General features: G+C 40.0%; 2 protein-coding genes across 6 annotated transcripts in view; one reads left to right on the top strand and one right to left on the bottom strand.

The window, feature by feature from the left end:
• palmdb (palmdelphin b) overlaps window positions 1-1,175 on the top strand; it is a 40,269-nt gene extending 39,094 nt beyond the window's left edge. For both annotated transcript variants that reach the window (XM_035741674.2, XM_035741675.2), the window contains one exon: window positions 55-1,175. In XM_035741674.2, coding sequence (XP_035597567.1) covers window positions 55-135 — 81 coding nt within the window. In that variant the 3' untranslated portion in view covers window positions 136-1,175. The remainder of the gene's footprint in view (window positions 1-54) is intronic.
• On the bottom strand, window positions 1,174-23,632 carry frrs1b (ferric-chelate reductase 1b). Of its 4 annotated transcripts, none has more exons than XM_035741677.2 (17): window positions 18,610-18,987; window positions 9,332-9,433; window positions 7,018-7,213; window positions 6,512-6,666; window positions 6,162-6,256; window positions 5,829-5,982; window positions 5,497-5,679; window positions 5,207-5,305; window positions 4,883-5,033; window positions 4,346-4,459; window positions 4,039-4,154; window positions 3,755-3,841; window positions 2,802-2,899; window positions 2,624-2,682; window positions 2,303-2,446; window positions 1,663-1,730; window positions 1,174-1,548 (listed from the first exon to the last, which is right to left on the bottom strand). In XM_035741677.2, the coding sequence occupies exons 3-17, from the start codon at window positions 7,211-7,213 to the stop codon at window positions 1,456-1,458; spliced, it is 1,812 nt and encodes a 603-aa protein (XP_035597570.1). In that variant the 5' UTR covers window positions 9,332-9,433; window positions 18,610-18,987; the 3' UTR covers window positions 1,174-1,455. The 4 variants fall into 4 exon arrangements, with proteins under 4 accessions (XP_035597570.1, XP_035597572.1, XP_035597569.1 ...); XM_035741679.2 differs by having other exon boundaries at window positions 9,332-9,420; XM_035741676.2 differs by lacking the exons at window positions 9,332-9,433; window positions 18,610-18,987 and adding an exon at window positions 23,464-23,632.
• Between the last annotated feature and the right edge of the window lie 12 nt (window positions 23,633-23,644).

Genomic DNA, 23,644 nt, shown 5'->3' with positions numbered 1-23,644 from the left:
AATATAATTGAAAGAAAGCCACAGGAGCTCAAATCAGGTGATTGTCTCTCTCAGTTTCCTGAGGTGTATGGAGCCGGAGGAAGGCGTAAGAGCGCCTTGGCGCTGCGCTGGGAGGCTGGGGAGTTTGCCGAGTGAAGAACAGAGTACAACCCGCAGTCACTGGTGAAAATATTGTCTGTCCACTTTCAGCTGAGTTAGACTTAATGCAGTGCTGCAAACTCATGTTTGTTTCATGTTGCTACATTTAACCACACTTGCTGCTTCTGTAATGTTATCGATTCGCTGGTCCAAGTGACAGGAAATAGTATTGTGTGTTCGCCTGCCAAGATGCCTGAATGTAAATGAATGTAATGTTTAGTCCACAGAAGCTAACATTTTATGAAATTTTAATGTGAGCAAATCTGAAAACATATTTTGGTGTATTGTCTTGCTAAAGGAAAGAAGCTTATATTTATTGTACTTTCGTACTGTGTTTTCCAGAAATATTGGTGTGGGCATATAACATACTGTATGATACAATACTATAACATGTAACTTGTATCAAAAAATATATTCAATCAGTTGCTGAAATCTGAGATATGTTGAACGGACATTATACACCATGTGAATCATGTTTGATTGAAATACATTTTTAACATTCCCTTAAAAGCTGGAATCCTTACTGGTGAAACCACCACATCCTTTTGCGATACTTTAAAAACAATAAGGCCGATGGGCAGCCAGTGGCGCCGTTTCCCTTATTACAGATTCCATGTTTAAAATAAAATACCCTTTAAAAAAAAAAAAAAACTTTTCTATATTGTGCATTTCCCTACAAATGTCAGATGTTTACAATTTTCAAAGGAGGAAAATGTTTCTGCTTTGAAATAATTATTGAGGCAGAGTATTAAACAAGCTCCATTTGAGAATTGCCATTTAACGCTGATAACAGAGTTCATGAAACAAAAAAGAATTGACTTTGTTTCATTAAGTATGTTGATATGCTTACTTGTTACTGTTTTGCTTATACAAAAAAAAATCACCAGTATTGCTTGCTAGCATTTTAAATTGTGTAAGGAAATTACCTAAAATAAGAGAGAGGCCACTTTATTACATTATTTTTCAGGTGATTTTCCTTGTATTCTTACTGCAAGTGTTCAATAGATTAGTGCAACAATAAATACCACGTATGAATACATTTGTTCAAAAGTCTTTATTTTAATGACGGGGGGAATGATTTAGAGCATCTTAAGATGATGTAACATATTTATTCAAATAAGCAGACAGATTTAGTTCTTAAATACAATTTTGTTCATCCATTTACCATTTAAGGACACGTTTTAATATGTTCAGTGGAATCTTAAAAAGGAAATGGCAGTAGTGTGTAAAAAAGAGCAACATGGCTTAATTAAGTAATACATAATCTATACTATGATTGTCTACAATGACCCCTAACAAGGAGTATGTGATTCCCAGTCACACATTTCTTATTGTGTTTAGGAGAACAGACAAAAATCCAACATTTCCCACGAGGAACACAGCCAAGACAATCTTTTTGAATCGAGATACCTGAAAGAAATTGGAGTTAAAAATAAAATCAGTGTGAACAAACTTATTATAAAAGAACACTTCCCAAAAATATATCAAAAACATACATAGTTTATACATTTATTTCAAGCTTACCTTTCTCTGTCTCTCACTATCCGAGTGAGTACCCAGAATCTTTTCTTCGTCCTCAGCAAGAGTCCTCCCTGTACAGAGGTTAGAGATTTACCACAAAGTTCCAGTATTCAGAATACATAGAGATATTTGGCTTTCTGTGTGACTACTACATCCCTGAAAATAACAATTTAATATATATTTAAACATTATATACACACACACACACACACACTTCACTGTAAGAGAAATACATATTACTGTAATCAAGGAAGACATCTCAACAAGTGAAAAAATATTTTACATACTCATATCTGTCGTTATGAAGACTAGTGTTTTTTTTTTGTTGACATTTAAACCTGCTTAGCATTCCTGCCCACGCACCAAACAATTTGTTTTCAATTCTCTTCTATGCTTAATGGAATCAGACTGTGTAATTGATTTGTTCCCTCCAAGCAAAACAACATTGATTATTAAACAGACAAATAATTACATTGTTATAAGGTCTAATTCAGCGGTTCCAGAACCAGGGACATATTAAAAGTTAACAATTGTTGGAAAGAATAGGAAGTGGGAAAGGAAAGAACAGCATGGAGAAGGTTGTCATTGTCAATAATAATTCATTCTTAAAAAGATTTACCTGAATAAATCAAAAGAAACCAACCTGTTACGATGACTACTTTACTGTGGAACTCAAGTAGCAGGTCTACCAGGACTCCCCAGACAACACAGCCTGCCAGGACACCAGTGGACCAGGGGCCAGGGAGAAGCAAGGCCTGCTGCTGAATACCCAGGAAGATGGCCACAACTACAACAGGAGAGATACTGGGGTTATGATTGACACTAGGTTTGGATACACCATTGTTGCTGTTGCAGTCATTGTACTAAACATTGCTTTTATTGTTGGCATCATTATCCGTATATCAAGATAATAATCGTCTTCATCATCATGTCAACATTGTTAAGATTAAGATTCATCTCTAACCTGCAAGTACCCGTGCAATAGTCCCTGTTCCCAAATGCATCCAGTTGAATATGTACCTTCTGTGGAAAGACCGTAAAATACAGCACAGTTGATTCCTGGATCCTGATACACAATATAAATAGCTAACATGTTTGATGGATCTCAGAAACGGATCACTGTAGGGGGATTTAAGTTGTACCGTGAGGAGTCTGTGGCGGGTCTGAGGAGGGCCATGATAGGCTGGATAAAAGATAGAGCCATGACAGTACAGCCCAGGTAAGGGTGGGAGCCAGCATGCTGATGGAGACAGCGCAGAGCAACAGTATTACAGTACAGAATTAGACACCTATAGTGTTGTTCACCTCTACTGTATCTGAGCAAACACTAGAACAACGCTACAGGAACCTCTGAACAACAGTGGAAGATAAGAGAGGAGAGGATCAACTCGATGGATCCAGGGTACAGAAGTCCCTGTAAATAACAGGAATTGACTTGGCACACAAGATACAGTCAACCTCAACATAAAATAAATATCTTGGAATTTTTGGCAGTTATACTAAATTGGTCTTCCCAGCTGACCCTGTAGCACGTAAAGGGAAGGGTGACCTCTAAATGGTCACTGGGGGGGGGAAATAGCACCAAAATGAAAATATATATTTTGGCAGGACGCAAAGTGGACAAATGTTTGAAAAAGCCTTCCTTAAAAAGATAAACAGGTGCAGATAATTTCAACCATCGATCAATGTCACTCCAACAAATTATTGTTCTCCCATACATGCTTACGCTGAAGTAATGCTAGTTATTCAGCTTTGTAAGTCAGTGATAATTGGTTACTTGGCTCAACTACAGCACTCAACATTCTCACTCTTGTCCTTCTCTGTCCAGCAGGGCCAGAATGACTAAGGCAGACAGACAGCTTGGTGGAGGAGGCAGCATGAGAGAAAAGGGAGAACATGACACACAGCTGAGTGGCGATGATTCAGTTCTAAGACAGACATTCAAATAAATTTGATTCGAAGACACACACACACAGCTAAATTATAATGACACACTATATGGCCAACCAGCCAGAAATACAGACAGACAGATTGAGTGACTGACTGTCAGATGTGTAGCATGTGGTGATGACCGGGGGAGGTATTCCAGTCTTACCCTGCTCCAACCGCCTCGGTAGATGAAGGGTAGTGAGAATCCCACACAGGTAAGGAGCACGGTCAGGGTCATCAAGGCTCGGTGCACCTATAGAGTCATTCACAAAATCCTACATCATCATCACCATGGTGAAAATAGGGTTGAAATAACACTCGTTTTCAGGAGGAAATTCAGAAAGATGGTGGTTTGAGGATTATCCATCACTAACTCACCTCTGATAACAAGCCTTAGAATTAACCAAATATATTAATCAAGACAAAACACTTTAAACAAACAGACTTTACCTGAAACCATAGCCTGCGTCCAAATAGTCTCGTTTCTGGCCAGTCGTGTTTGAAGTAGCGTGCAATGATGACACCTGTGGTCACTGTCGTCATCCAGGCCACAAGCATAAACACACCTGGGGATACAGAGGGATACACACTTAGTTCTCTGTGTTTGTATGAGCCAGACATATACTGAAACAAGTGTATGGAACTTAAGTGTTAAATGCGTGTTATATTAAGTAATGAAATGTGTGTCTTTGTTGCAACACTTCCTATTCAAACAAGACGAATAGAAGGCTCATCTTTCTGTAAACTACAGGCTTACCATGGAACTTAATGAGCAGGGGAGACCTGGAGCCAGCTAGATTCTCAGGGGGACCTGTGATGACTGTCTGATGAGTGGATATCAGAGGCTGCCGGTCATGTCTATAGATCACACCTTAAGATGGATGGATGGATGGATGAAGATAATGTCTATGTCTGGGACCAACACCAGTTAAGCACTGTGGTAAATAGATGTTGGAACTATTTACCAATGTTTTATTATTGGCACGTGATTCACACATATGGCAGGTATGACTACTGTACTAGATAATCACAGCTTAAAACAGAAATCTCACGTACAAAACAGCAGTGAGCTCGTTCAAAACACTTGGCACAGCCTAGCCCACACCTGAGTCAACAATGAGAGGTTGAGGTCAGGAATGTTTAATCTAGCCACAGTAGATGTCAAGTTCAGTACCAGCATCTACAAAATATCTGGCACAATAGGAATAATCAATAATATGTATGAGACTATAGTATAACACCAAAGGTTGGTAAACAAATAGGAAAAGCATTACATAAAGACACATGGTCATACCATCTTCAGCCCTCCCGTGGGCTATGAACAAGAAGTAGCTCTGGTCCAGGCTGAACCTGCTCTCAATCTGACGGGGGAGGAGTATGTCTCTACGGAAACGACACTGAATGACCCCATCTGCCAGCTGCCAAGCTTTGTCTGAAAGAACATTCTGGAGAGAACACGAAAGGTCATAGGTCAAAGATCAGTGAGATACTATAGAGGTCAATCTATGAAACAACCATCTAAAACAAACAAGCAACACACAAATAACAAAGAAAAACATTCACAAAACTAGTATTTCATATTTTTATCAGAACTTTGCAAAACATAAATTGTGTATACCTCAGAGGCCAATTCAGGGTGAGCCCGGCCAGAGACATATGCAGCATTGATGTCCAAACTGTCCCCATCTCTCACACACAGGTATACATCATCATTCCCCTACACATAAATACAAAACTCAAATGAGTTACAATTATATTGTAAGGCTTCATAAAACAAATCTCACTGTGCATATGTCATATTGAAATGCCACAGATAGTAGCCCAAGATTTGGCATATCATTTAAGTCCACACAAGCTCCAAGTGGTTATAGAATACTTCTTTGGTAGTTTTTCTGGGGTCATACCAACCATCCATTTGTCCAGCGACAAGGCGAAGGACAGGTATCCATCAGCTGGTCCACTGAGCTCAAACAGCACAGTCCGCTCCTCTGGAGTGAAGGAGAGGAAAAAGCACAGGGGGTCTCTGCCTGGGTTGCATCCCACAGGGTCACGCAGACAGGACTTACTCCTACCACAACCCTCTGAGCTGAACTGAGGAAGAGAGGGAGAGGGTTAAATTCTCCATCACCACCACACATAATCATCATCCACAGCCTGTCGGTCAGCGTACACATTATGCTGATTCATCCTCAGTCTCTTCTCTCTATACTTAGAGACAATCCTGGTGGTGAGTGACTCACAGGTCTGGTCAGCGCAGACAGAGTTGTGGTCACAGCAGCAGTAGTGGTGGTGGTGGTAGGGGTTGGTGGTGGAACCCCAGTCGCCCCATTCAGAAACACCACCGGCCCTGGGATCTGCACCCAGTAGACTTTATACTTCTGCACCACTGTGGCCCTGAAAGAACAATATAATGATATTATTAAGTCATTTAGCATAAGATTGTTTTTATCCACAGCAACTTACATAGCTGTCAGCATTGATTCAGTACAGCATCAACAACACCTTAGCAATAGAATGGAAGAATATCACATTTAGCGATTGGCATAATGAGAATAAAGGAGATAATTACGCACATAAATTGGACACCGGATGGGGGGTTTTTTGGAGCCTCCCACACGGCCTGTATCTCTGTCTTCTTGGATTTGCTGGTGTGGCTTACTGCAGATCCCTTCAAAATGACAGGGTTGCTTATCATACAATAAACTTCTCTTACACAGTACTAACTCCATTGGTGGTGTGTGGCTGAGACAAGTAGCATCTTGTCTGTTTTACTAATGATATAGCTGGTGAAGGTTGTTGAGGACGGCATGATATTCAAACGCAACCGAATAGTAATTCCAGACAGCCAGAGCTTTACAATACTTAGCTTGTGTTTCCAGCAATCATGTAGTATGTAATTGAGGTCAGGTAACATCATCTCTACCTGTGTGTGGCCACAATGTAGGAGCTGTGACTCAGAAGGGTTGAGGAGGCTGAATGATCCAACAGCCGGACCGTCCGGGTTCCCAGCATCCCTCGCTTCAATCAGGAAACCTTTGAAGGAGATGCTCCCAGATGTGGGAACAACCCGTAAGGTCACTGTTAATAGAAAGTAAAAAACTCAAGACATTTTCATTTTTCCATTGTCCCAACCCCCCCGAGACACACAAATACACACAAAGAGGTAGGAGGAATGGGTAAGACACAGTGCAGCACCCCCGGGGGCAGTTTTGGGGTTCATTTACTTGCTCAACGGCACACTGGAAGGAGATTGTTTCTAAAATACTAAACTTTTTCAGTTAAATATGCTCTTTGAAATATTCCAGGGATTATGGATGAGAATGAGCTATTTTGCTAACTCGGACACATTTACACCGATATGAACACTAATGTTGGTATTGAACAGCAATATGCCTATATAAAACCAGAAACAAATATATAGTAGGCTACCTGTGATATGGTCACCAGGGCTGAATGTGGGTTTGTCCAGGGTGATGTTATAAGGGGCAGGTTTAGAGCTGGAGTCATGGCCATGCTGTGGTGTCATATCTCCGCACGCAGGAGACACTTTTCCATTGGCGAAGCCAGAGGCAGTCTTTATTAAACACACAGCCACCACCACTAACAGGAGATGTGGACCCGGCATCTGGAAAGACAAGACAATACAGAGGTTATAATGAAGGTTATGAAGATGGAGTTTGTATGAGAGTTCAGGGTCATACAACATACTGTAACTGACTAATGGAATTCTTGGTCATGGGTAGACCTATGCTTATTCTGGTTCTCAGCTAGCTTGCAATTTTAAAAACATTTTTAAAAATTAAAAAATTCTCCAAAAGATCCATATACTGTGCAAGCTCCTCTTAGGCTACTCAATAGCTTACACATAATAGGCCTACAGTATGGCGCCAGAGAGGATGGAAAACCATATTGACTTTATTTGAAGGCACTTCATAAAGAAAGAGTGGGAAGAGGAAAATGTTAGTTGACTTCCGATTTACAGTTGTGTAAGGATGTGGCCTATCGCCATCCTTGCACAGTGTGGGCATTCCATTAGGCCTAATTGGGCTAATGTCTCCCCTTATACTCCTGCTATTGCACCGATTTAATTGTCTACATGGTACTTAATCTAAACCCAAATGTTACCTATTATGCTGGAGGATTACCCCAGTATTTATAACATCACAATAGCCATTGTGGTTGGAGATATGCAAGGAGTCTTTCACCTTAATTTGTTTGGTCAACGCTCACAGTCATATCAATAATTACACTAGCATTTACACTAGCATTTGATTTAAGGTCAGCCAATTATGCCTTTTGCAGTCTTTAAAAGCCAAGGAATTTCTAACTGTATAAATTCAAATCGATTGCTCATTGTGAAAAAATGTTTGGTGTGTCCAATAGAGAGCAATAGTAATGGCGTCTCTTTTCACGCACCAACTCTGCCATGGTTCGTTTTAGTGATACACAGATGACATTTTTGGCCGATACCGATATTTTCCTTTCCAACAAAACAACAATACCGATATTTAACATTTTAATGGCCTTTTAAGCATTCTAGTACAGTTAAATAGTTACACACACAGCGGTCTAAGGCACTGCATCTCAGTGCAAGAGGAATCACTACAGTCCCTGGTTCGAATCCAGGCTGTATCACATACGGCCGTGATCGGGAGTCCCATAGGACGGCGCACAATTGGCCCAGCGTCGTCTGGGGTAGACCGGCATTGTAAATAGGAAATTTGTTCTTAACGGACTTGATTCTATGGAACGCAGTTTGTGTCTTTGCGCGTCAAATAACATTTCACGTGTCAATTAAGCTTGTTGACCAATCAGGACCCGAATATGACTGCATGTCACATTTTAACATTTTAATTTAACGCGTTCATACTTTTAGGTAGTTGTTACACATTGATTACACTGCATATGTCATAATGATTAATCGATACGTATGCTATGATGCTGGTAAAGTTGTCTCGCGCACCCATAGTGCTGGTCAATAAAAAAAACCTTGCTGGCGCATGGATGCAAACAATGTTCTTCCCCAAAAACATAGCAAAACAACAAATATGTTTTAGTAGCTATAGTTTGCTAACTATATAGCTAGGTGTAATCATCTAAAATAACCAGAATTTATAAGACTGTTCTTATTTGATTAATGGTGGTCGGACCGATCTATGTGAAGCTAGCCACAATAAGGATTAGCCACAATAGTGGACTTTGCGGTTAGCCTTCAAAATAAAACTATGTCATCGACAGTAATGCAAATGAATACAAATAGTATAATTATGCCATAATTGAATAGATCATGCTAAACAAGGTCGGAATGTTGTTAGATAAAATCAACAAAAGATAATTTGTTAATTTGACAAATCTGTTGAAATCACACTGGATGTATTATACTTTAGAATTGCATTGGGGGCATACTTATTTCACTGTACAGCCTTACCCCATGTCATTGATACACAATCCATAGGTATCAGTCTACTCAGTGACACCCAGAGAACATTAGTGTCGTAGCTCTTATTGCAGGACTCTGAAACAACTGAATTGAGCCACATTTTTTGTCAATCTGTGTATTGTCAACCTATGTGTACAGATGATGGTGCCGGAGGGTAGGGTTGCGGTCTTATTGGCTCTCAACCAATCCTGCTATTTTGTTAGTTTTTTCACGTTGTTCGTAACTTGTTTTGTACATAATGTTGCTACTACCGTCTCTTATGACTGAAAAGAGCTTCTGGACATCAGAACTGGGATTATTCACCTCAAAATTGGACGAGGAGTTCTTCTTCAAGGAGTCGGACACGAGGGATACACTGCAGACACCCGACCAGGCTCAAACCCCGTGATTCGCTGGAGAAGGAAACTGAGATTGAGGCAAAAGAGGGTGCCTTGTGAGGATCAGGCGACGAGTGACTTAATCTGCCCTTGCCTTCCGTTCTGCTAGTAAATGTTCAATCGCTGGAAAATAAATATGGTGAACTGAAAGCACGTATATCCTTCAAAATGGGACGTTAAAAAACGGTAATATCTTGTGTTTCACCGAGTCGTGGCTGAACGACGACATTAGCATACAACTGGCAAATTATACACTATCTGCAAGACAGAACAGCAGCCTCTGGTAAGACATGGGGCAGGGGCCTATGTATTTGCGTAAACACCTGCTGGTGCACGATATCTAAGGAAGTCTCAAGGTTTTGCTTGCCTGAGGTAGAGTATCTCATGATAAGCTGTAGACCACACTAACTACCTAGAGACTTTATCTGTATTTTTCGTAGCTGTCTACATTCCACCACAGAGCGAGATTGGAACTAAAACCGCACTAAATGAGCTATATTCCGCCATAAGCAAACAGGAAAACGCTCATCCAGGGGCGGCGCATTTGGCACATCTGACCATAACACTGTCCTCCTGATTCCTGCTTACAAGCAAAAATGTAAGCAGAAAGCACCAGTGACTCAGTCTATAAAAACAGTGGTCAGATGAAGCAGATGCTAAACTACAGGACTGTTTTGCTAGCACAGACTGAAATATGTTCTGGGATTCTTCCGATGGCATTGAGGAGTACACAACATCAGTCACTGGCTTTATCAATAAGTGCATTGAGGACGTCGTCCCCACAGTGACCGTACGTACAGCCCCCACCAGAAGCCATGGATTACAGGCAAAATTCACACAAAGCGAAATGGTAGAGCTGCCGCTTTCAAGGACTTATAAGAAATCCCGCTATGCCCTCCGACGAACCATCAAAACAGGCAAAGCATCAATACAGGACTAAGATCGAATCCTACTACACAGGCTCCGATGCTCGTCAGATGTGTCAGGGCTGGCAAACTATTACACACTACAAAAGGGAAGCACAGCCGAGAGCTGCCCAGTGACACAAGCCTACGAGACGAGCTATAATAATAATAATAAATGCCATTTCGCAGACGCTTTTATCCAAAGCGACTTACAGTCATGTGTGCATACATTCTACGTATGGGTGGTCCCGGGAATCGAACCCACTACCCTGGCGTTACAAGCGCCATGCTCTACCAACTGAGCTACAGAACCACAAAAATAACTTCTATGCTCGGTTTGAGGCAAGATACACTGAAGCATGCATAAGAGCATCAGCTTTTCCAGATGACTATGTGATCACGCTCTCCGCAGCCAATATGAGTAAGACCTTTAAACAGGCCAATATTCACAAGGCCACTGGGCCAGACGGATTACCAGAACATTTAATCCGAGCATACGCTGACCAACTGTCAAGTGTCTTCACTGACATTTTCAATCTCTCCCTGTCGGAGTCTGTAATACCAACATGTTTCAAGCAGACCACCATAGTCCCTGTCCCCAAGAATACTAAGGTAACCTGCGCAAATGACTACCGACCCGTAAGCACTCACGTCTGTAGCCATGAAATGCTTTGAAAGGCTGGTCATGGCTCACAACACCATTATCCCAGAAACCCTACTAGAACCACTCCATTACATTACATTTTACATTTACATTTTTTACACTCCAATTTGCAAAATGCACCAACAGATCCACAGATGATGCAATCTCTATTGCACTCCACACTGCCCTTTCCCACCTGAACAAAAAGAACACCTATGTGAGAATGCTATTCATTGACTACAGCTCAGCGTTCAACACCATATTATCCTCAAAGCGCATCACTAAGCTTAGGACCCTGGGACTAAACTAAACTCCTCCCTCTGCAACTGGATCCTAGACTTCCTGACCTGCCACCCCCAGGTTGTAAGGGTAGGTAAAAACACATCCGCCACACTGATCCTCAACATGAGGGCCCCTCAGGGGTGCTTGCTCAGTCCCCTCCTGTACTCCCTGTTCACTCATGACTGCATGGCCAGGCTCAACTCCAACATCATCATTAAGTTTGCTGATTACAACAGTGGAATAAAGAGATGATTGTGGAATACAGGAAAAGGAGGACCGAGCACACCCCCATTCTCATCGATGGGGATGTAGTGGAGCAGGTTGAGAGATGCTCAACCAAGTTCCTTGGTGTCCACATCACCAACAAACTCTTCCCACTATCATCCAAGCACACCAAGACAGTTGTGAAGAGGGAACGACAAAACCTATTCACCCTCAGGAGACTGAAAAGATTTGGCAATGGTTCTCAGATCCCCAAAAATGTTTTCCAGCTGCACCATCGAGAGCATCCTGACGGGTTGCATCACTGCCTGGTATGGCAAATGTTCGGCCTCTGACCGCAAGGCACCACAGAGGGTCGTGCGAATTGAAGAAAATCCCCAAATCCAAATGTGAAAGTTGATACAGTCATACCCAAGATGACTCAAAGCTGTTATCACCGCCAAAAGGTCCTTCTACAAAGTACCGACTCAGCGGTGCGAATACTTATTTAAATTACATATTTCTGCATTTCATTTTCTATATATGTGCAAAAAATTCAATACATTTCTAAAAACATGTTTTCACTTTATCATTATTGCGTATTGTGTGTAGATGGGTAAAAAAAAAACATGTTGAATTCAGGCTGTAACAAAGTACAAAATAAAGAAAAACAATTACAGGTCAACATCTAAATATTGCTCCCAGCGTTGATCAAAGCTCAGAATGCTCATATTTTTGATCTGACAGTTCTAATCGCACCTGCCTCTTTGCAAAAGAGTGGAATCATGAACAGTGGTTTGTTTGTTATGTTTGCCTGCGTCCCCTGATTTGCCTTTTTAGCAGCACATTCACCACTATTTTAAACGGCTAACTACACACTCTCGCGGCACAGGTCGAGGGAAACGCGGAACGAACTACCCAAGATCACAGTCGGCTCAATAGGCAAATAGTCTAGAAGCGACTATGTTTTGCAAGATGCCAGACAAAAGGCCATTTTAAAACCGTCCCACGACTCCTAATGTGTCTACAGACATCCCAAACAAACAAAAAATGACTCTCGGAGAATGAGTGCACAAGTAGTAAATAGTCACTTATAGATATTTCAGTCAGGTGGGTATCTGACGACAGAGACCTCTATTACAGTAATGTTGAAGCGCTCTGGCTAGTATTACTTAGCCAGCTAGAAGGATGAATTAAGAAGCAAACTTTACAGAGAGTATGCTACTGAGACAGACGGTGATGTGGAGCTCAATGGAGAGGCTGAGGCACGCTGCGATGCATGCAGGAGGAAGCAGATATAGCCCTTGGTTCACCCCAGACTTGACTGCCCTTGACCAGCACAAAAACATCCTGTGGCGTTCTGCATTAGCATCGAATAGCCCCCGCCATATGCAACTTTTCAGGGAAGTCAGGAACCAATATACTCAGTCTGTTAGGAAAGCTAAGGCTAGCTTTTTCAAACAGAAATGTGCATCCTGTACTACCCTCTGGAGAGCCTTACGGTTATGGGCGGAGCAGTTGTCATACCACGAGGTGATACAGCCCGACTGGATGCTCTCGATTGTGCATCTGTAAAAGTTTGTTTTAGGTGACAAGCCAAATTTCTTCAGACTCCTGAGGTTGAAGAGGCGTTGTTGCGCCTTCTTCACCATGCTGTCTGAGTGGGTGGACCATTTCAGTTTGTCCGTGATGTGTACGCCGAGGAACTTAAAACTTTCCATCTTCTCCACTACTGTCCCGTCAATGTGGATAGGGTGGTGCTCCCTCTGCTGTTTCCTGAAGTCTACGATCATCTCCGTTGTTTTGTTGACGTTGAGTGTGAAGTTATTTTCCTGACACCACACTCAGAGGGCCCTGACATCCTCCCTGTAGGCTGTCTCGTCATTGTTGGTAATCAAGCCTACCACTGTAGTGTCGGCTGCAAACTCGATGATTGAGTTCCAGGTGTGCATGGCCACACAGTTATAGGTGAACATCACATCTGCTAACCATGTGTATATGACCAATAAAATTTGCTTTGATTATTATTATTTTTTGATTCAACCTCTTTCGTATCGTTTGAGATCTCCAAAGATTGGAAAGCTGCCACGGTCATCCCTCTCTTCAAAGGGGGAGATACGCTAGACCCAAACTGTTATAGACCTACAGTATATCCATCCATCCTGCCCTGCCTTTCTAAAATCTTCGAAAGACAAGTTAACAAAACAGATCACCGACCACTTCGAACCCCACCGTACCTTCTCCACTATGCAATCTGGTTTCCGAGCTGGTCATGGGTGCACCTCAGCCACGCTCAAGGTCCTAAACGATATCATAACCGCCATCGATAAAAGACAGTACTGTGCAGCAGTCTTCATCGACCTGGCCAAGGCTTTCGATTCTGTCAATCACCACATTCTTAGTGGCAGATTCAAAAGCCTTCGCTTCTCAAATGACTGCGTCGCCAACTACTTCTCAGCTAGAGATCAGTGTGTCAAATCGGAGGGCCTGTTGTCCGGACCTCTGGCAGTCTCTATGGGGGTGCCACAGGGTTCAATTCTCGGGCCGGCTCTTTTCTCTGTGTATATCAATGATGTCGCTCTTGCTGCTGGTGATTCTCTGATCCACCTCTACGCAGACGACACCATTCTGTATACATCTGGCCCTTCTTTGGACACTGTGTTAACAAACCTCCAAACAAGCTTCAATGTCATACAACACTCTTTCCGAGGCCTCCAACTGCTCTCAAATGCAAGTAAAACTAAATGCATGCACTTCAACCCGATTGCTGCCTGCACCCTCCCACCCGACTAGCATCACTACTCTGGACGGTTCTGACTTGTAGACAACTACAAATACCTAGGTGTCTGGTTAGACTAAACTCACCTTCCAGACTCACATTAAGCATCTCCAATCCAAAATTAAATCTAGAATTCGACATCCTATTTCGCAACAAAACCTCCTTCACTCATGCTGCCAAACATACCCTCGTAAAACTGACTATCCGACCGATCCTTGACTTCAGCAATGTAATTTACAAAATAGCCTCCAACACTCTACTCAGCTAATTGGATGTAGTCTATCACAGTGCCATCCGCTTTGTCACCAAAGCCCCATATACTACTGCGACATGTATGCTCTCGATGGCTGGCCCTCAGTACATATTCGTCGCCAAACCAATGGCTCCAGTTCATCTATAAGTCTAGGCTAGGTAAAGCCCCGCCTTATCTCAGCTCACTGGTCGCCATAGCAACACCCACCCATAGCATGCGCTCCAGCAGGTATATTTCACTGGTCATCCCCAAAGCCAAACACTTCCTTTGGTCGCATTTTCTTCCAGTTCTCTGCTGCCAATGACTGGAACGAATTGCAAAAATCACTTTAGCCTTATATCTCCCTCTCTAACTTAAACACCAGCTGTCAGAGCAGACACAGCTTGTCGGTAAATAGCACACCCAACTACCTCATCCTCATATTGTTACTTATCGTCTTGCTCTTTTGCACCCCAGTATCTCTACTTGCACATCATCATCTGCACATCGACAACTCCAGTGTTAATGCTAAATTGTAATTATTTCACCTCCATGGCCTTACCTCCCTACTCTTTTACATTTGCACACACTGTACATATATTTTTCTATTGTGTTATTGACTGTACATTTGTTTATGTGTAACTCTGTTTTTGTCGCACTGCTTTTCTTTAACTTGGCCAGGTCGCAGTTGTAAATGAGAACTTGTTCTCAACTGGCCTACCTGGTTAAATAAAACGGTGAAATAAATATTTTTTTTTTTTAAAGCAGAGAGAGACAGAGGAAGCAAGCACAGAGAGCGAGGTTGGTATAGTGGTTTCCAAACTTGGGGTCTGGGCCCCATTTGTGGTCCCCTGAGAAATTCTGCACTAATCTCATCAAACATGATAGGAACATTAAAAAAAAGATCTGTTTCAGTATGAACATTTTCTCTATAGGACGACATTAAAATGCAATAAAAATGCAAACAATAGAGTCCTAAAAATGTTGTGTTTTTGTTTCGTTGCTGATGCTACATGTCAGTGTGAATCATTTATCATATTTCCCCCCTTTCAAGGGTATAACATTACAATTGTATAGATGGGCTGTGTTTTTTTTTGTAAATTGACTGAAGTGAATGAATCTTGAGCAGCCAATGTGATAATGGCTGGGGTGATTTTTTCTTGTGTTTGCTGTTCTCCAAATAGCATTGAAACGTGTTCTTTTGTTGTTGTATAGCAATGCAGTAAATTAACTTCAAACAAATATTTTTTAAAGTTATTCCTTCCAGATCTCAAACTCAAACCCTAGTTATGGCCCTCGCACCAAACCAGTGTCTACATATCGGAAAAAATAGCATTTCTATGAGAAGAAAGATCCTATAAAATGCTTCTCTGCGTCATCACAGGGTAGGATTAAGAGCAAAAAGTGTTTTCAAAACCTGCAATGAGTTTCTAGAAAGAGGGTTCTGGCTTCGCATGATGTAGAACTTTTTTTCTTTTTACACAAAACATAGAAAATGTGCAGTTTTCAAATATGTAGACATTTGTTTCGTGATGGAGATAACCATTAAGGTTGAAAAGTGATGGAATTGCCCTTTAAAAGGAAAAATCTACAAAATAATTATCTTTTGATACTTTTTTCATTAGTCTACTATTGAGACAGTTACAAAATGTTTTGCAATTCAGCAGTCAAGTTTTCAAGATATAGGACATTCAAGAAGCAAAGGGAAATTTACCTCAGTCTGTTACAGATAAAGAAAAACTGAGCTGGTTGTCACAGATAACAACAAGGAGTATTCTCATGACTTGCCCAAGAATGTTCTCTCGAGGAGCCTACTCTTACTCCTTAAGGTCCAATGACCGTATGTTAGTTTCAGAAACATAAAGCCCTTTACTTTCAAATCACATCAAAATAATTTCACAAATGTAAAATATACACAAATATACACTGTTCTAACAGGCTTTATCACAGTTGCAGCCGACAGTATTTATCCATTTACAATATGCTTCTGGTGACCTTCTTCCATTACGGTGCGAATACTTTCAGAAAGCATTTTCACCCCTTGACTTTTTCCACATTTTGTTGCGTTACAGCCTGAATTGAAAATGGATTCAATTGAGATTTTGTCATTGCTGGCCTACACACAATACCCCATAATGTCAAAGTGGAATTATGTTTTTAGAAATGTGTATAAATGAATACAAAATGACGAGCTGAAATGTCTTGAGTCAATAAGTATTCAACCCCATTGTTATGGCAAGCATAAATAAGTTCAGGAATAAAGATGTCACATAATAAGTTGCATGGATTCACTCTGTGTGAAATAATAGTGCTTAACGTGATGTTTGAATGACTACCTCATCTCTGTACCCCACAAAGAAAAGCATAAATGGAATATCCATTTGAGAATGTTGAATTTATTATTTACACTTTCGATGGTGTATCAATACACCTAGTCAAATAAAATGTTATTTGTCACATGCGCCAAATAAAACAGGTGTAAACCTAACTGTGAAATGCTTAATTACAAACCCTTAACCAAAGATGCAGTTCAAGAAAGAGTTTTAGAAAATATTTACTAAATAAACTAAAGTAAAAATATTGTTATTTTGTTGTTATTTTTAATAACAATAACGAGGCTATATACAGGAGGTACCGGTACCGAGTCAATATGTGGTGGTACAGGTTAGTTGAGGTAATTTGTAGGTAGGGGTAAAGTGACTATGCATAGATAATAACAGTGAGTAGCAGCAGTGTAAAAACAAAGGGGGAATTTATGAATTGTTCAGCAGTCTTATGGCCTGGGGGTAGAAGCTGATAATAAGCCTTTTGGACCTAGACATGGCACTCCAGTACCGACTGCCGTGCGGTAGCAGAGAGAACAGTCTTTGACTTGGGTGACTGGAGAATTTTTTGGGCCTTCCTCTGACACTGCCTAGTATACAGGTCCTGGATGGCAGGAACCTTGGCCCCAGTGAAGTCCTGGGTGCAATGCACTACCCTCTGTAGTGCCTTACGGATGGATGCCGAGCAGTTGCCATACCAGGCGGTGATGCAACCGGCCAGGATGCTCTCGATGGTGCAGCTGTAGAACTTTGAGGATCTGCACAGGTGTTCGCGTGTCTTCCGGTTGTTTGTCTTTCGTAAACGCGCGCTGTAACGTGGAGATATGGCCATGTGGGAACACTAACCCCAAATAAGGTGTGTAGTAATTTAACCTTTTTTTTATGTATGATTATTTTTCGATTATATGAAAGATACGTCCCCAAAACCGGAACGCAAGCGATCTGATTTATTATTCAGAATAAGCATCGGAGCTCTTAACAAAACTTCCCGTGCAAGATACTATACTGTGCGTTAAAGGTAGTTAGCCAACCCCACAAAATACTGCTCACACTCACAACAGTAATATCTTATGGTGTTTTCTTAAGACGCTGGGAAGAGAAATGTTAATCGACTTCCCATGTACAGTTAGTTGGTTCTATCAGTCTGCTGTAGACAAAGAATAACTGAACTATGGTTGTTACAAAAACGAGTAGTCTCATGACCAACTGTAGTGGCTGCTTGAAACACGAGTTTACTGTTTTTATAGTTATAGCCTACAGGTCCCAGTAGGGTACATGTAACAACTTATTCAAACATATAAATATAAATTGTTAGACAAATACATAATGCGTAGAGCAGTAGCCTGCAATATGTAGGAATGGGACCGATTTTGCCTTAGTTATTGAACCTTTTTTACATCTATACATTTAACTCACTGCCAATGATAGGCCTAATTCTAACAAAGCTACATTTGGCATTGAATATTTCTTCAGAAAATCTCATTCTTTAACATAATTGTTGATCAGTGAATCCATTGTATTCTAAATATGCTCGTCATTGACAGCTCAAACAATATTGGCAAATAAGACCAAAGCAATGATTCCTTTAGGTAAAATCTGAATGTGGAGGATGGGTCATAATAACCGACTGTGCTTACCTGCACACACACCACTGTCAAAACAAATATTTTTTTCTTGAGTGTGTTCTGTAAACTAAAGAAACCAAAACAATTCGCAATGCTCTCTTATATACGATTTCGTGTGAAGAACGGTAGGCTATAATTACACATTGCAGGACAGTAAGAATGTTTATCTATTTCACTCTTTAAAATAAAAAAATGTAATTGAGCATACCTTACCTTGTCTCACTCAACTCTTGAAACCAAATTCAAGTCCGTCGGCAAATAGCCAACGAAAAGGGGGGCTGTCCTTACTCAGTGAGTGTTGATTGGTTGAGGAGATGTAAAGGCAAAGAGTATCTATTATATTGACAAGAGAGCCGAGTGACCGCTTGTGATCAATGAATGACGGCAAGCGAGATCAGGTAGGACCATTCTAGCCAATGAGAGGGCAGATAACCATATGAAGAACAGGCACAACCTAAGTAAGACTGTGTCTCTTACCAGTTCATTCTGGTTTTGTATTCTGATCATGAAGTATAGTAGTCTGTCTGGCTAACTAGTGCTCGCACGTCAGCTTCGCTGAGCAGTGCAGAGCTGTTGGGAAGGAAGTTGTTAAGGAAGTGAGTTTGTGTTTATACAGGACCTCCGCCCGCCCTCACCTACCGTTAACCAATCATGTCAATATGGCGCCCTCCGCATTGTTACAACATTTGAGAGACGCATAGCTATGAAAGTAAAGAGCTCAATTTGGCCTGGCGTGCGTCGATGCTCCGCGATTGCGTCACACCATCCATACGGCGTATCCGACCACATGTCATATGAAGTTTTTAAATTTGTAATGAAATAATTAATATATTTTTTAAATTTGTATTATTTAAATTTTTATTTTTATTACCATGTAAAAAAATCTGTATACATACAATAAGTACATACATAGACAATGATAACATATGATAGGAGGTACAACAAATGACAGATTATACAAAGACCTTAAAAGAAACACACATATTGATTGTTTTAACAACTTTCATATTAGATGAATATACACTGCTCAAAAAAATAAAGGGAACACTTAAACAACACAATGTAACTCCAAGTCAATCACACTTCTGTGAAATCAAACTGTCCACTTAGGAAGCAACACTGATTGACAATACATTTCACATCATGTTGTGCAAATGTAATAGACAACAGGTGGAAATTATAGGCAATTAGCAAGACACCTCCAATAAAGGAGTGGTTCTGCAGGTGATAACCACAGACCACTTCTCAGTTCCTATGCTTCCTGTCTGATGTTTTGGTCACTTTTGAATGCTGGTGGTGTTTTCACGCTAGTGGTAGCATGAGACAGAGTCTACAACCCACACAAGTGGCTCAGGTAGTGCAGCTCAACCAGGATGGCAAGCAGCAATTTCAGCAAATTGCAAATCATTGTTGGCTGACTGCAGCAGCAGTAGTACGGGTTCAACGAGCCAAACCCAATATAGTTGGTTTCGAATGTTTGATCTTGAACAGAACTTACAACATAAATCAACATGTCTCAATCAAAATTGTACAGAAAAGAGTTGGACTCTGTACCTGAACAAATGTCAAATCATATTTTTTGCCGAGATGGCCAGTCAATTTGAGTAGTTTTTAATTTAATTTAATTTTTTATTATTTTTATTAACAACAAATCAATACATAAAGCACATGAGGGAACACAAGCATACATAGATTACAAACAATGGAAAATTGAGCTAGGGGGTACAATATCACATTACAATTACACAAGGACCTTAAGGGACATGCATATACTTACAATTCTAATAGCTTTTTTGTTAGTAGAGCATTTAACCGTCTTAAAATATAGTTCAATTTCTTTTTGTAGGGTACGAACATGTGGTTTTCTGTCTGTAAATTTACATTTGTGTATATGAAATTTGGCCAAAAGAATAATCAGCTTATTTCTATTGAATGTAAAGAATCCAAACAGTACATCTCTCCACAATAGTGTAAAATCTTCATAAATGTGTTCAATTATAAACCTACTGATGTCTTGCCACAGTTTTCTTACATGCATACAATTCCAAAAAAGATGCAACACTGTTTCTGGGTGGTCATTACAATAGGAGCAATTTGATTTGATGTTTTCCTTAAACTTCTTCATATAGTGGTTGGCAGGATAATATTTATGAATCATTTTGAAGGAAACTTCCTTAATTTTGTTAACAAGTAGGTATGTGTGTGGCAACATCCAAACGTTTTTCCAACAGATATTATCAATAAATCCATTCCAATAAGGCATGACATAAGGTATAGATACAATATCCTGCTGAAGCAAGGATCGTATCGCTCTGTTGTTCAATGGACCAAAAGAGAAACAAATCTTTCCTACTGATGAGTCAACAGGGTCAATAGAAGGTAGGCTCTGAGGGTCAGGTCTTGACACGTTCCTGAATAACATAGCAACACCTGAGGGAATGGCATCTAAAACAATTGCAAAATCTTTAGGTGTTACAGGGACCTTGTAAAGTGATAAGAATTCTTTATAACTGAGTAAAAGACCCTCTGCATTTACCAGTTGGCTCACCAATAGGATATTATTTCGGAACCAATATAAGGTATATATGAGGTATTTTTAAAAAATGTATCCCGATTATTCCATATATAATATCTGCGTGGAGAAAAATTGTGTTTATAAATTAAGGACCATGACAAGAGAACCTGCCGATGAAAAGCAGAAAGTTTCACTGGAACTTTGTCAATATTATAATTGCAAAACAACATGAAGTTAAGGCCACCAAAAGTAGAGAAGACATGATGAGGAATAAAATTCCAGATAGAAGTGGGTCTTCTTAGGAATTGTTTTATCCAATTGATCTTAAAGTATTATTTAAAGTAGTAAAGTCCAGAAAATCCAGTCCACCATTCTCATAAGTGCTCATTACAACAGTTTTCCTAATGTAATGGGTACGGTTTCTCCAAAGAAAGTTGAAACGCATCTGGTCTATCTCCTTGCTTATTTTACTGTCAAGATATAAAGATAGAGCACCATATGTTAGTCTAGAGATATCTTCAGCCTTGGTTATTAGGACTTTACCTTTTAAAGATAAGTCCCTCTGTAGCCATTGATTTAGTTTCTTCTGGGTTTTTTTAATAAGAGGGTTAAAATTTAGTACGCCTCTAGACTTCTGATCCTTTGTAATGGTTATGCCTAAATATGTAAGTTCTTCTTTTACTGGAATACCATAATATGAAGGTGTCACACAATCTTTGACAGCTATGAGTTCTCATTTATTAATGTTAAGATATAGACCAGACGCGTTGGAAAAGGATTGTATCACATTGATCAATATGGGAATTTGGTTAGCGTCATTCAGAAAAAGTGTAGTATCGTCAGCCAGCTGGCTTATAATAATTTCTTTACCAGCTATGGAAATACCTTGTACAGGAATATTATTTAAAGAATTTGCAAGAAGTTGGGTGATTAATAAAAACAGGTACGGAGAGATAGGACAACCTTGCCTAATTCCTCTCTTTAACTCAAATCTAGGTGAGGTGAGGTGCCATGTTTCAATTTGATAGAGCTGTTACCATTTGCATAGAGAGTCTTAATAGACTTACAGAAAAATTCCCCAAAGCCAAGTCTCTCAAGGGAGTGGAATAGGAACTGATGCTCTACTGTGTCAAATGCTTTATAAAAATCTAAAAAATAATATGAAGCTATCCTCAGTTATTAGGTCTGAGTAGTCAAGTATGTCTAATACTAGTCTGACATTGTTAGAAATATGTCTGTTCCTCATGAAGCCAGACTGTGTTTCATCAATGATTGCATCCAGGACTTCTTTAATTATTTTTGCAAGTAGTAAGGCTAATATCTTATAGTCATTATTAAGAAGACAAATTGGACGCCAGTTATCAATGAGCAGCACTTATTTTTTAGGCTTAGGTATCGGTGTTATTAACCCATGACTCATTGTAGGAGGGAAAACATTGTCTTTAATACTCTCTAAAAAAGACTTCAAATAGGAAGCTACTTGTTCAGAAAATAATTTGTAAAATTCTGATGTAATTCCATCAACACCTGGTGATTTATTGTTCTTTAGATGTTTGATAGACTCTATAATCTCTTCAACTTTGATGGGTTAATCACACTGTTTAGATTCTTTATCACTGATAGAGTGAACATTATTCAGTGAGTTAAAAAACATGGATTCCTGACAGTACGTAGAGCTAAACAATTTTCTGTAAAAATTGCTACAGTATTTAGCAATTAATTTTTGGTCATCTGTAATAACACCATCAATGTTTAACTTATGGATAGTGTTATTTTTAGAGTGAAATTTCTCAAGTCTAAAGAAATAGGATGAATTCTGTTCTCCCACCTCAATCCATTTTTTCCTAGATCTAATAAAGGCTCCTTCTGCTTTTAATTGATATATACTGTATTATCCAGTTTGTTTTGTAACTCAATTAGTTCCATCTTCTCCTCCCCCAAGAGGTCGGCTGGGGACCTCTGAGAAAGGGAAGTTATCTTAATGATCACCTTTTCCTCCTCAGCTCTTATTTTCTAAGGTATTTGGACACCTCAAATTTAAAGAGCTCCCAGTTCTTGCAACAAGATTTTTCTTCACAAGCCCTTTCCCAAAAGTGTGAGAGCAGATCTTTAACCTCAAATTTAACTATATCATTATTTAATAATGAGCTATTTAGCTTCCAGTAGGATGCTCTACCAAGGTTCGTATCAGGGGTCAATATTTTGATATCAATGTGGTCAATTTGAGTAACGTTAATGTGCATTCTACGTAATGACACCGTTTTACGTTATCACGCAATGACATCACAACGTCATTTAGCAACAAATCAACCTGCCCTGAAAATGAGTTGGCAACACTGGCAGTGAGCACACGGAAAAACAAGATGATTCACCTCTAGCAAAGAAACATGTTACTATTATGTTGCAACTATTGTAACGTGTAAAATCGTTCATAGTTACAATGTGTCGTTTCTTCTACCAGGGCTGAAGATATAAATAGAAATCTATATTTCAATACAGCCAAACCGTGTTGGTGTTGTTTTTAATAAGATATCAACTATTATTTAACTTACTTTTGATGAATGTGGTCCCCAGGAAGAATTTCTCCGCCTTCTTGAACAGCTAATGGGAATCTGAATAAAATTCATGAACGTGTGTGAACAGCAATAAAAGCGACATGTATATAGACCTATGCTGTTCCTTACGTTTAGAGAGACATTTATGAATAGGCTACCGTGGCCAGTTACGTACATA

Source organism: Oncorhynchus keta, chromosome 28 (assembly GCF_023373465.1).
Source record: "Oncorhynchus keta strain PuntledgeMale-10-30-2019 chromosome 28, Oket_V2, whole genome shotgun sequence".
Lineage (NCBI taxonomy): Eukaryota > Metazoa > Chordata > Actinopteri > Salmoniformes > Salmonidae > Oncorhynchus > Oncorhynchus keta.
The sequence above is the reverse complement of the archived record's forward strand: the minus strand, read 5'-3'. Positions and strand labels throughout refer to the sequence as shown.

Coding starts and splice junctions, on each gene's coding strand:
- frrs1b (XM_035741676.2), bottom strand. CDS start 23,538: ATGAATTTTATTCAGATTCCCATTAGCTGTTCAAGAAGGCGGAGAAAT. Junction 6,257..6,511: donor TACATTGTGGCCACACACAG/GTAGAGATGATG, acceptor GTCATTTTGAAG/GGATCTGCAGTAAGCCACAC. Junction 1,731..2,302: donor TAAAGTAGTCATCGTAACAG/GTTGGTTTCTTT, acceptor ACCTCTGTACAG/GGAGGACTCTTGCTGAGGAC.